The sequence below is a fragment of the Macrosteles quadrilineatus genome, unplaced genomic scaffold (assembly GCF_028750875.1).
Source record: "Macrosteles quadrilineatus isolate MER2022 unplaced genomic scaffold, UCM_ALF_1.0 Scaffold_8__2_contigs__length_117827958, whole genome shotgun sequence".
NCBI lineage: Eukaryota > Metazoa > Arthropoda > Insecta > Hemiptera > Cicadellidae > Macrosteles > Macrosteles quadrilineatus.
This window is the reverse complement of record NW_026542601.1, coordinates 46,836,191-46,850,934: the sequence shown is the minus strand read 5'-3', so window position 1 is coordinate 46,850,934 and position 14,744 is coordinate 46,836,191. Positions and strand designations below refer to the sequence as shown.

The following is a 14,744-nucleotide window of genomic DNA, read 5'->3' as shown; positions in this document are numbered from 1 at the left end:
TAGAAGATTTTTGTTAGGTCTTGGCATGTTTTTAAAGGTTTATTTCACAACCTGACACCATGTAAGATAATATTATATTCTAATAAATGCTGCAAGTAAAGAATGTGTTTATTATTCAACAAGAGTCATCCTCACCACAACAACAAACTAAATTATAAAACATGTGTTAAATGCAAAGGCATATGAATGACACTACATAAACAACCTGCTCAGTGCTCACAGAGCGAAAATTGTATTCTGTTGATTGTAGGGTATGACAAAAAATACCAAATACATTTAATACACCATTAATATTTGAATAGTATATCTTTTTACCGCATTACTGTAATAATTGGCATTTTATATATTTACATAAAACACGCCTGACTTTTAAACCAGTTTGATCAATAACCATCTATACAGAAAAATATTTGTTGAATCACCTGAACGACAATGTAATTAAAAGTCCTTAAAGTCTACAATCTAAATAATCTACCAATATATTAAAATAACTTGCAATATAATAACATAATAATAAACTAATGGTCTTATGACTTCACCTGCTATTGCCAGCCAGATGTTGTCCTCTACTCTTTGGTCTTTGTAGGAAATATTCTTTAAATCATAAAGGGCGGGGTGTTTTGTCTTTTCTTCTATTAATCTATCGTTTGCATCTGCAATAAAACTTAACTTCATCTCAGACGTTGTGCTGCGGATAGCCGACGACACCATAGCGAAAATGAAAAGCTGTCAAAATAGTGTATGAAAACAATCAGAAATGTAACTGTCGCTAAGCGACTGTCGCTCCTGATTGGTCTTGGAGCAGTAGGCCTACCCAGCGACTGCAGCTCGCGGCTCTAGCGACAGTAGCTCCAAGCAAAACAGGACCATGTAAACCCCCTAAGACACAGAAAACATACTGGTTATAGTAGGCCTAATATGTTTTCTGTGCCTAAGATCAGTGTCCCACGGCTGCCGAGTGCCGCTTGGCGACAGTCGCTGCGTGACTGTCGCTCCTGTCGCTCCAATCAAAACGTACCTATATACGGATGCTCCATTTACTACCGTGCATGATACGCTATATTATATGTATTAACTTTTTTTGTTTGGAGCAACAGGCAGTACCTGGTTAAAATCTCTTCCAAACAATATTGTTTTCCTACAGTTACCTAACAATGTACATGTTCTCTCACTGATTTGAGAAAGCAAATTGGCCAATTCGCTCATCAGTGAGACAATGTTAACATTGTCTCACTCTAATTACTTTGTCTCACTCACCCCAGATTTGCAACGTGAAGGCACAAAATAGTGAGCGCGTAACATGCAGACAAGGTCGTATGCGCGCGAAATACGTTGGCAGCACTGGCTGTAAATCAGCTGGTCAGCTGTTGTACTGTTGTATCATTTAATGTAATATTAAAAGTTCACTTCTGTGTAAAAATATGTCACGTTTCTTTACCAAGGTTGTTTTCTAAGAGTGATCGATAAGGTTATTCCACTATATATAAAATATTAATTACCGACTACAATAAATATCAAATATATATTTTAGTAAATTAAAAAAAAGTGTAGAATAAATATAACATTATAGGTAACGTTATCCCTGGTTTTATATAGTATACGGTACATTGCAGAATTTACTGGCAAATGAGTAATCCAAATGTAATATTGCTTACTGGCTTAATCATAAATCACAATCAGCTGTATAGAAGTAATCAAAAATCAGCAGTGAATGGCTTCTAATGTTGTTCTTATGGAGAACATTTTATGTTGTATCTAATTTCGTGCTACAATTTTTGGGACTTCTCTATTTTTCCCACCGTCACGGGATCGAAACCTTTTTGAGCCCTCTCCCGTCATTCTACGACTTCCCAGTCGCCCACAATTTTGACGCAAAGAATCGGCCTACGCAATTAATATATAGATAGAAGATATCACATGGGTCCCAACCCTGATGTCCACATTACTCCCAATGACCAAATATATAACGAATGTGTCCCAACCCTGATGTCCACATTCCCCACAATGACCAAATATATCCCATGTGTCCCAACCCTGTTGTCCACATTCCTTACAATGACCAAATATATTACATGGGTCCCAATTCTGATGTCCACATTACTCCCAATGACTACATATATCCCATGTGTCCCAACCCTGTTGTCCACATTCCTTACAATGACCAAATATATTACATGGGTCCCAATTCTGGTGTCCATATTCCTCCCAATGACCACACATATATATATATATATATATCATGTGTCCCAACCCTGTTGTCCACATTCCTCACAATGACCAAATATATCTCATGGGTCCCAACCCTAATGTCGACATTCCCCCTAATGACCACATATATCCCATTAGTCACATTTCCCATCAAATTATACTCACAAAATCGTCATTTTTCACATAACAGCTTCGGCTTTAAAAAAGTAAACTGGAACCTCGTTTGTTAGGGTGGAAATACATATTTAATTTTAGATATCATACTACAATGATGGACTACAAACAACGATGATTTCTAACTTTAGTTGAAGTCCGTATTTTAATACCTGGAGAATAATGTAAGCCGGAATCTAGTAAGTAATGGGAAATTTTAGAGTGGTTTATTTTTTAGTAGACGTTTATTTTCACTTGGTAAAAGATATCGTTAACAGAATTTGAATATGAACAACAAAAAAACACTGAAAACCATACTGTTGAGTAAAACAACAGATAAGTATATGCCGATGCTTGATGTGAAATCTGTGCGTGCATACCTTCAATTTGAGACCTCGACCATAAAAATCGGTCGGGTAGAAGAGCGAAACGAACTCGGAAAAGAAAAATCAAATTTGTTTAATATATCAGAAGTATTGATTGTATCAGTGGAGTAGTGGGGAGATTAAATTTAGTCCCATATACATTTTAAACATTAATGAGATCACTTTATTTGTTTCAGGAAAGAGATTTAGTTTTTCCTCGTTATACAACCGGTGAGTTATTCCATTACGAATTGGTTTTGCATTTATTAGATACATTTTACACGTATTTGACTTCAAGTGTCATACTGTTTCAAAACAAACACTATCTTAAGAAAATATAGCCTAACTTTTGACAAGCTAATTTTACAGTGCCTCCTACTCCTGAGCTGTAAAACTTCAACAAAATTAATTTATTTGTTATTGAACTACTAAGGTTAATTATTTTTTTAGACTCATATTGTTACATTGTTTGAGAGTAATACAATTTTTAGTTGCCACAGAGACCACCCTTAACAGTGCAATGGATAAGAAACCATTAACAAATTCATATTTCAAATTCAAGGCCATACTACATTCCGGGAAACGGAGAACCGGCCACCTCTAGCCCTAAAACACATATAGAGGTTTGGTTACATTAGGTTAGGTCAGGTGTTATAAATATGGCCCCTGAATTTACTACAGTACCAGTGGCCTGAACCCCGACACCCACTAATTCCATTTAGGTCAAATAAATGATTATTGGCAGGACAGTATTCAATTCAGATGTCAATTCGCTTTAGAATGAAATAAGTATTTTTGTGCGTGTGCATGACTCGTTGAATTTATTAAACTGAGTTAAATTTATTTATTAAACTGAGTTAAATTTCTATTATTTTCTCAGATTATATGACTACTGGAATTAGCGCAGAGTATGTGAGCGTTGGAAGTCCGAAAATTGTGTTGAGCTGCTACAACCAATACCGGGAGATAAGACTGCGAACTCCAATAGGACATCAAATAGCATCAATCGATGGTATTAGTTGTTCTGAAGCATTGAAACAAACACTCACCATTATGGCGCTAAAAAAAGACTTATCTGCTAGGGAGATTTTTCATATCGGTGAAAGAAGAAAGCATCGTGATTTCTCTTGGATGTACAATAAGGACGATTTCAGAACGGTTGTGTTTACTAAATTAAATTCTCCGTCAAAGAACTCTTACTGGAAAAGGGTGAGTTTTAAGTAGTTGGAAAACGTCATTAGAAGTTTAGCGATACTGTAAAACAATGAGTAAATCCTTAATGTATATATTTTGTGTAATTTATGTACAATTGTAACTAAGTAAACCCACTGTCTAATGTTAAACGATTTTGGAACCAAACGCATAACGAGTTTAATGTATATACGAAGACTGTAGAGGAAATGTATAAACTTGTTTATGGCTTAGTTTAAAAAATAGTCTTTAAAATGTTAAACTCGTTTTCCTTAAGTTATCCTTCAATTAACGGCTTGGCTCTAAGCTGAGGTCAGATTTGTGTGGGTGCAGAATGAAATTAGAAATCAGTAGAAGATTTTATTTCTATGAAATCCTTATGTTTGAATAAAACTTTGCAATTGCTTACAACTAAGCATGTCAGAAATGCATTTCTGCCTCTAAAACTTATTCACAAAAAGTGTTAGCCCAATAAAATGTCTGGGCGTCAGCTAGGGGGACCTGGAAATTTGGGCGGGAAAAGGTTTTTTGACTGATTCTGACTCAGTTTTTTGCACTGATTGCGAATATGCCGAGTGGTATATAATAACATTGACGCCCTTGGACAAACACCGCCATATTTGAAAAATGGCGGTCAAAACTGGGTTTTCAATAAATACTTGAAACCGGTTAGTTTTAGAGATATTTATGTAGAGAGATAAAATATAGAGCGTCAAAATCTACACAGAAATGATGTCAACACAATTTTTTTTTAAACTCACGGTTTTAACAATTTAAGTTATTATTAATATATAGTTGTAATTTCGTGTCAATACCTATGACATAATAAATTCATTCTAAAAAAAAGAGTTATATTATGCAATATACATTTGTGCAAGTAACCTTTGTTAAAAATAATTGTTATTAGTGCCTTCAAAGACCGCCCACCCCCACATCACACTCGCCACTAACCAATTGCACTGCGCATTCTCGTATTGCCCAAATCTGCAAGTACAGCGAGAATCTCCCGGTTTATTTTAAGCAACTATTAAAGAACTTATTGGTGTGATAAAAAAAAGAAAAATGCTGGTACAGTTACGGATTTATATTTAAGTTATGTAAATAATGAAGTTATCTATAATATTGAAACGAAAGTGTGTTTTTTTATTTCACGATTCTGAATCAACCACTCGACGGATTTTCATGATTTTTGTGTTGAAAGAAAGATCATTTTGAGAACTAGGGAATGTCGAAGCCATAATTTTAGTTTAGGGTCCCAGTTTTTTAGAAATTGTGTTTTAATTTTTAAAAAGTCTAGCAGCCGACGCTAAGATTTTAAACTAGCTTTTGGCATAACATAATTTGTTTAACATAACAGCTGTAAAAATTCAGCTTTTGTGTCACAATTTCGGCATTTGGATAAAAATGTAAAGACATACTTAGGGTTGACTTATTTATACTATGTGTAATGCTAATCATTGATACGTTTAATTCTTCTGTAAGAGGATAACAGATTAATTAAATATACATAGTAGGATGTTCGAATTATTTTTAAAGCAATCTTTGTAATCTTCGATTTGTTTTAGAGCAATATAATTTGTTTTAACTAACAGCTGATTAAATTATAAACTATGGAACTATGAGGGATAATTAGACCACAGTTTAAAATAGTTTACACCAAAATTAATTAAACCACAGTACACATCGAGGCTTACACGAGTCTTAAATAAAAAAAGGTAAATGCAAATTATTTTACTGCTCCACTTTTCAAGGAAAGATTAGAAAAATAACAATGTTTACATGTTTTAATTCTTCATGGTAGCTTTTTGTTTACAATTATGTTTGTCTGCTTAACATTGTTTGGATTAGGCCCGCAAATATTGATGTCACAAAAAGAAGATCAAGAATAATCAGGAATCACGATTTTAAATTACCACCTCAACCTTAGCCGGGTTTTATACAAAGATGGATGACATAGATTGAACACAACGTCAACATTGACCTAGGATACTGCAATTAGACAAACCATCCTTTTATGAAATCGTGAAATCGTTCAGTTGTGGTTACGTTTGGGGGTGCCTATATCAGCGCCCCCAAACGTGAAAATATCGCTTTTATTTTAACTATGATTATATTGCAGTTTAAATTAACTAATATGGGAAAGTACGATGTACATTTATTCAATGAGGGTGGGTAATTATCAAGGATAGAACTGATAACGGTATGGATAATAAACATTGACAATTACATCATTAGCTTTACTAGCGTGTTTACTTTTTATATTACAGATACATGTGACCAGTTTTGATTCAAATGAATGTTATTTGAACCAAACAGCTGTCCAAAACAAACTGTTATTGTTTTTACTTTTATTTGTTTACACTTATTTATTTAGCAATTAATGCAGTGAAATTGAGGATATCAATATCAGTATATCAATTATATAAGATGGGGACGCCACTATGTGCGTATTTTAACCCAAATATGAGTGAAGGATGAGTGTAGGATGAGTGGCGCGATCTTGTAGTCTTGTTAGTGACTAAGGCCGACATGTTCCTTAGACACAGCTGTTAATTAATAGCCCATACAGCTAATGGCAACTAAGGGACCTACAGTTTATAGTGGAATCCGAACCACATTTTTCCTTGTAATTTACGAATTGGTCTAATTATCAGGATAGTACTGCGGATAGTCGTAGTACTCACTAGTGCGGACGTTAATCCACACCAGGGAGCATCGCATCCACAGTGCATCCCTATAAATATCCACAATTCGTGACCTCCTAGTAGCTGGATTACAGGACGACGCCACCCGTCCCAGTCTGATGAATATTTGATCGGTAGTTGATCTACCTCTTGTGAAGCCTGCTTGATGTTCACCTATTATATTTGATGTATACTCCTCCAATCTTTTTTGTAAAATCTTTGATAGTATTTTGTAGGTGCAGTTGAGGAGAGAAATACCTCTGTAGTTGGTGCACTTGTAAATAATTAAGCTTGATAGGTGTACGATTAGTTTTGATGTTAGGACACCAAAGTTAAATTATGTGTACTGTGAATTTTATTGGATATTATCGTTTTATTTTAGGTCGTTTATATTCAGACCTACTGGAAATTGTGTATAGTAGTTGTATTGTGGTGATAATAATTAATAAAGAGGCAGTTATGCTATGGAAGGTAGTATGGTAGTATCGTTGACTAGGTCTATAGACTTCTCAATTGACTATTACCATAGATCAAACATATTACCCTATTACTCTCTCTACTGTAGCACAGAAAACATACTACTATTCTGTGACTAGACTAGGCTACTTATAATCAGTGTGCGTTTGTGCGAATCGGCTGCCTCACTTAAACGCTTTTCACATCGTAAAAATTGCAGAATTGCTGTTTTATTGTAAAATTATCGGATTTAAAATGTATATCGTATAGGCCGTATCAGATATATATTGTGATGGAATAAAAACATATTTGGTCACACAACATTTGTTTACAAGATGATTTTTCACATTAAAACTGCAAGAAACTTTGTCTTTATGTGTAAACTAGCTGATCTGAATTGTACACGGTTTTAACTGACTACTGAATTCCCGTACGTAGGACGGGCTAACACCTCGTTACATATAACTGGGAAACCATGTAAATACTGTCAAAGACCTAATTTCATTGTAAGGAATTTCTTCTTCCGGAAGCAGCCCATTTTTTAAATATAGTTTGGTGGTTCAGATGCTCTTTGCCATAGTATTTACAAAATATTTTGCAAGGCAATTTCCCAGCTTGCAGATTTTTGCATTGGAGGTTTTTTGGGACCATTATATCTATAGATGTTTACAGGGTTGCTTAGAGTGTCCTTCATACGTTTATTACTTATCTTTGGTATATCTAGATTGGCATTAGAGTTGTCGCTTGAGGTTTCAACTTGAGTTATAAGTAGAGCCATGCTGTGGGTTTGGCGTAAGCAATTCTGTGTAGATAAAGATGTATCGAAATTGTCACCTACAGCTTGTACAAGTCCATCTTTGCAGTCTCTTAAGCCTCTTAACATTGGTTTTTTACTAGCTGCAGCAGCCGCTGATGCTTTAAGCCGCCGAGCCTCACTGTATACCAAATTTGTGTAGTTTATTTATTTAGTACCTGGGGACCGAGCTTTGCTCGGGGAAAATCATTAGTTTACTCTGAAAGCAGTCTTAGTATTGCAGATACATAAATCCATTCCCAAACTCCACACTGCTCGCCTTGACTACTTCCTTCACCACTTCATACGTTGCAGACCTGTTTCCCTCCCTTCCTATACCATTTTAGTATTGCAGATACCCTAATCTTATCGTTATAAACAGTTACCACACTCCGGACAGCTTGCCTTTACTACTTCCTTCATCACTTCCTACGTCACGGACCTGTTTCCCTCCCTTCCCATTGTATTTTAGGATTGCAGATACCCTAATCTTATTGTCATAAACAGTTCCCACACTCCGGACAGCTTGCCTTTACTACTTCCTTCATCACTTCCTACGTCACGATCCTTGCAACAGTTACAACATTGTGAAAAAAAGTAACATTAACAAGAAACAGTGTAAATAATTAACATCAATAACAATAACAAGAAACAGTGTAAATAATTAACATCAATAACAATAACAAGACCAAGTGTGAATAATAAACATCGATGTCAATAACAAGAAACAGTGTAAATAATTACCTACAATAACAATAAGTGTGAATAATTAACATCAATAACAATCAGTAATCATCAAAATGACAACATTGTGAATAATTAACATTAGTAAATTTACTATACATAACAATAATAGACTATGGCAATAGATAACAATATAATAAACTGTGAAAAAGCTAACGTAACATAAAAACAAAACTATATAACAAAAGGATGGATCTGGAGGGAGAAAAACCTTTTGATAGAATGCTGACAACAAGAAATTTCATCACTTAACACTGTTGAGCGTGTGGCCCTCTAAAGGCACCACCAAGGAACTCCAAGAGCACAAATCCCATCACTTGACACGAATCAGCACTTCCCGGCACCCAGCATGTGGCCCTTTAGAGGCACCACCAAATAACCAACACTGATAGAGAGCGGAGAGGTGTCAGTAGAGCAGCCTCTGGACATCACGTCTGAAGGATGCTAGTGATGGCACAAAGAAATCCAAGTGTGGTTAATTGATCAGTTTCTTCTTATTTAGCAGTAATGATAATGCCATTTGAAGTGTGGTGTTTTGTTTAGTCAATATAGAAGTAGAACTGTTACCTATCATCAAGGAAGGTAGACCAGTGAGTTATACCATAGATAAAACATACTCCCTTATTAGTCTATGGTTATACTAAACTCTTTTAAAAATGACGACAATGTCTTGCTCATATTAGATTCAAGATTCAAGGCTATCATAATTTAATTTGGTTTCATAGCTGTCTCTGTTAACTGTGCGTGATGCAGTTTCTATTTTCTATTTTCTATTTTCTATTTCTATATTCTATTTCTAGTTTCTATTTCTAGTTTCTATTTTTAGTTTCTATTTCTATTTTCTTCACTACGTTTCCAAAACTACATTCTTCATCTTCATCCGATAATGTCAGTTTCATCGCAAATGGCATTTAACTTTTAAAAGCAACGATGTTAGCATTTCCGGGAGAAGATAATACAATCAAGCTAGGTCCAACTATGCCTGTATTTTTTACTAGAGTTTTATGTGTTATGTTTGACAAACTGGGATTTTTAAAACTCAAACAGATATATTGAGTTCCAAATGCATGATGCGGGTCTTCTTTCAACATATCAATAATTGATTTCAAAATATACGAAATATATATTAATATATATTCGTATATTGATGCTACAGCTGTCTCAGTAGGCCTGCACTGCGGTGTTGCCATTTTTGTCTCGCAGCATCCTTGTATTGATGAGGCTATGTTTGCTTAAAGCCTACACCTTTTTTAAACAAGGAAACATTAAATTATTTGCGTTAGTAATAACTGACAGTAATTTTAAACGAACGAATGTATCACAGATGCTTGATCAGACCCAGTATAGATCATAAACATAAACAAATTATGTTACTAGCCCAAAAATAAACATAATTTTATATTGCTTAAATGGAACTGTCTAAACGATATGTTAATGCTATTAGTATAGGATTCGGGCCACACAACGTAATTTGTTTATGTGTATTCGATCAATACCAATTCTGCTCAGGTATTTGTGGATATATATAGTCTAAATCTCACGAACATTTATATAAAGTCACATACACTCAAATAAATAACTATAATAATCTAGTAAATTTTATGTTAATGAATCCTGGCGATGCTCTCTTCCTTGTCGATAAAATGCCTTGCATTTCGTTTGGAATTATTTTATTAGGGAGATGAAACAACGAGGAGATTAATGAGTAAAAATATGTTTTATGTGTTACGGTACTTATATTGACAGCCTGTATGTTGAAACGCGATACTGATTCTTCTAAAGGGGTATACTTTTTAAATAATCTCAAGAAAACATAGTACAAAAGGAACTTCAATTTTAATCAGACATAACTATTCAAGACCATTTCTAACAATCAATCAAAAGGAAAACACTAATAATTGCAAAATGTAAACAAATAAAACATCTGATGAAATTAATTAACATATAAATAATCATCTAGAGACAGTCATTTTCAAAATACTCCCACCTTTTGAGTCTTAAGTTTCCATTATTTAAAGACTCAAAACACATATTATCATATTAAAAGTTCAGTCTTTTTGGTAACTTAATTTGGTTTCCTCGTTTTCTAAATTTAACTTTATTTACAACTTTTCCATTTGAACTTTCTTTATCTTGCACTTCTTCTACTTCTTTTTTGTTTGAACTTTCTGAGTTCAAAATTGCTATACTTGATGATACAGACTTTTTAAATTCATATCCAAAAGCGTCTTCATCACATTCACAAATCTTATTATTTTCGGATTCCATCTTGACAGTTACAGGATCCTCTATATTAGGAATGTCTACACTACACTTGTCAGAAATAGGTGTTAACAAAGATGTTATAGTCATTACACTTGATCTACATGTCACTCCTTTTACTTTTCCTTTCCCCATTAACACCCAACCAAGTAAGGTTTCCATTGCAACTAAATCATATGTCAAAACATGACGTTTCCCTGTAAACAACTTTCCACCAATATCAGATCCAATCAAAACTTCAATTGGCCCTTCTACAGTGTCAGAAACATTAAAACCAAAAGACTGTAATTCGTTTATCCAAGGGCCCGCTTTGATTTCTGAAATATTATTACATATCACATCTTGATCTAATACCTCAAAGTTGCAATAGTAATTGTTACCCAAATCACTTAACCTTACTTTATGTCGATTGTGTTCAACAGCATTTGTTACTGATCCACCAAACAATGCATGATTAAGGGTTTCCTTTCCAAATGATACATACCCCATTTCTTCTGCAGTTTTCTTCAAAATGTAGGACCTTTGAGAACCAGAGTCAAAAATGACACGTGCTGCTCGTTCTTTATTACTTCCTCTAATATTCACACGTACAGTTTGTAAAAATACTTCAGAGTGTGCATTATTAGCTAAATTACTTTCACAACGTACTAAAGTGTTATCATTAACATAATTTACATTAGATTTATCTTGAGACTTGTTACACATTACTGTTGCATGTCGACCATTGCAAAGAGAACAGTTTAGTCGAACATGACACTTCTTACTAACATGGCCATACTTTGTGCAACGATAACAACATCTGTTACTTGACAATAGGTTTACCGTTTCTAAATGTGTCAGATTACTACAACTCTTACAATTTTCTGTCAAATGTTTTTCACCACAAAAAATACATTTCATAGGGGGTTTACCAACCTTTTGGAGTCCCCAAAACCTGAGGTAGCAAGTGAAATTCTTTCCTCATTTGTCACTTCAATTCGCAGAAACTTCAAAAGCGCATCGAGTCTATTCTTCAAATCAGCTTCTGGATCAAAGTCGGGATGACGTTGCCACGCCCTTAAAAGATCCTCTGGCAAACACGACTCAACTAATGGGTAAAGAATAGCCGCACATTTATCAGTAGTTACTCCTAATGTGTCAAGAGCTCTGATTTGACATTCTAATTTGTCAAATAAAGTCGAAATCACTACCTTTTGTCTCAAGTTATTGAGTAGCAGCTTTAAAAGTTCTCGAACATAGACTTCTATCAAAAGATCATCCCTTCCAAAACGACTTTTTAAACTCTGAATAGCATCTCTATAATTCTCTGATGTAGCAGGATAGCTATCTACAATTTGTCTCGCTTTAGAATTTGGAATAGTGGCCTGAACTAAATAGTGGAACTTATCAACATCATCAATAGAGGGATCTTCATCTATCCTCTTAAAAATTCCCCAAAAAGGAAGCCATTCTTTAAGATTCCCACTAAATTGTACTAGTTCAATCTTGGGAAGTCTAAGCTTAGTCTTTAGATTTGAACTTCCACTCTTAGCTGAATTACTACTGACCAAATCGTAATCTCTAGAATCATTCAACTTACTTTGTACCAAAACATTTACTTGATTGTAGGTTTCCAAATAACTATAAGCTTTAGACACTTCTTCTTCAAGAATTGCTTCACTTTCCTCAAATTGAAATAAATGGTCAGATATCTTTGTGTCTAAATTCTTTAACTCTTCATAAATCATACTTACAGTTTGAAGCCTACCTTTTAATTCATCTAAGTGAACCGTTTCCTGTGTAAGTTCATCCTTTAAATGGTTCACTAGTCTTGAAAAGTTTGCCCTAACAACAGTTCTATGTTTCTTGTTCTTATTAAATTCTCTAACATCAGTTTCACTCATCATACTATCCTGTCACGGTCGCCAAATGTTAAAACGCGATACTGATTCTTCTAAAAGGGGTATACTTTTTAAATAATCTCAAGAAAACATAGTACAAAAAGAACTTCAATTTTAATCAGACATAACTATTCAAGACCAACTCTAACAATCAATCAAAAGGAAAACACTAATAATTGCAAAATGGAAACAAATAAAACATCTGATGAATTAAATTAACATATAAATAATCATCTAGAGACAGTCATTTTCAACACTGTATAAGACCCATTTTGTGTGCAAAGCACATGACCTATAATTTTTTAATAAAATATTAGCATTTGTTAAAAAATATGAATCTAGCACAGTTTTATTACTGCCATACCCCTACTCTTAATACCTTGTAAATAAAATTAGTTCAGGATTACATAGTAAACGATACTTAACTAAACGATCACCAGGTAACCGATGTACACATATCAAAACCTGATGCCTGATACCTTATTTATTGACAAAGGGCACAAAATAATTAAAATGCAAAATGTTTCTAAATTTAATGCATTTGTTTTAGATCCCTAACGAGACTCCTAATACCTGCCCATTTCTAAAAGGTAAGTTGGAAAGAAAAATATTAAGTGTGTGTTGTTTTTAATATATGTATACAATTTTACTAGGCTGTATGTTCTTAACCTTTCCATGGTGAATGCGGTTTGATGGAGACAAAAATAAATATCTAACGTATAATGGTAAAATGGATATCAAGAGGTTCCAAAATGATGACGTAACGGACTGCCACGCCTGTCTCTGTTTAGTAGGGGAAGAGGGATCTTTTCAACTTGTAAGCCTTCGTCACCGACGATTTGCGAGCTATTCAGTCTGTACTGTCTTTAAATAGACAACTAGTTTTAATATGTATCAGCTGACGTATTTGTTTGTTTTTGTTAGGAGTGTTTGGAATTGGTATTAAAACAGGCTTTATGTAATGTTGGTTTTATTTTATCTTTAAATAACTTACAATGGCGACGAGGATGAGGAAGAACGGTCGTAGACACCAGGAACTAGAGGAGGAACGTACAGTGATACCGAATAAACCTATGTTTTGTTCTAATTTTGATAAATTTTATGAAGACAATGAGACCTGGCGCACATAATTGGTAAGAATAGACAATTTATTTGACTTAAATGTGATCAAATCAGAAGTAAAGAAAAAGCAGTATCTGATAATTTTTTTAACACCTTAAGTATTCCAAGATCTAAGGATTAGCCTAAGCCCATCTAATGCAGAAGATAAAAGTTATAATGGATTGTGTGAAATTTTACAAATATTACTTAAGCCTAAGGGTAGTATTATCGTGGAGCAACACAAGTTTTCTAAACAAGTCCAGAAACCTTGGGAATCCGTTGGTAGTTTTGCCAAAGACCTAATAAACTTAGCGAGCAAATGTGATTGCAAATGACCAAAATGTTACACGTCGACAACTGACGTCCACTTGCGTCAGCGGTTTATTTCAGGACTTTATGATGGAAAGTTGTTGTCAAAATTAATGGAAATTCATTAAAATAAAGTTTTTTAACCAATGTCTTGAAATAGCTAGTAACTTTGAACAGATCAAAAGTAAAACAGCAAGAATCAGTAAGATGAAGAACTGCGAGTGGCTGGAGGGAACCCAAACGTGTCCGCTTGCATCAACATCCCAATTTGACGGATACAGAGTGGCAGAACTGCTCCGTGGTGATACATCCAATCTCCGACAAATGAACGTTAAATTTTTACATTGTGGTGGCTTACATTTTAAGCAAGAAAAGACTGGATGAGACAGTTAAATTTTTACTCTTTGTTGCCATAAATGAAAGGTTCGTTTACCTCATTTGCAAAATTCATCATACTTTCAGGAACTTATTGTAAACTCCGAATCTGAAAAAAAAAACAGAGCTGTGAGGCTTGGATCCATAAATTATCTGGATAAAATTCGTCAATTCAATTCCGCCTTTGCCATGGTCAGCTCTAAAGCTCATTTTGACGAGAGGG

At 34.4% G+C, this 14,744-nt stretch overlaps 1 protein-coding gene across 2 annotated transcripts in view; it reads left to right on the top strand.

The window, feature by feature from the left end:
• Positions 1–14,744, top strand: part of LOC129000855 (uncharacterized) — a 253,328-nt gene that overhangs the window by 36,900 nt on the left and 201,684 nt on the right. For both annotated transcript variants that reach the window (XM_054427905.1, XM_054427904.1), the window contains exons 4-6: positions 2,924–2,957; positions 3,607–3,935; positions 13,287–13,326. In XM_054427905.1, coding sequence (XP_054283880.1) covers positions 2,924–2,957; positions 3,607–3,935; positions 13,287–13,326 — 403 coding nt within the window. The remainder of the gene's footprint in view (positions 1–2,923; positions 2,958–3,606; positions 3,936–13,286; positions 13,327–14,744) is intronic.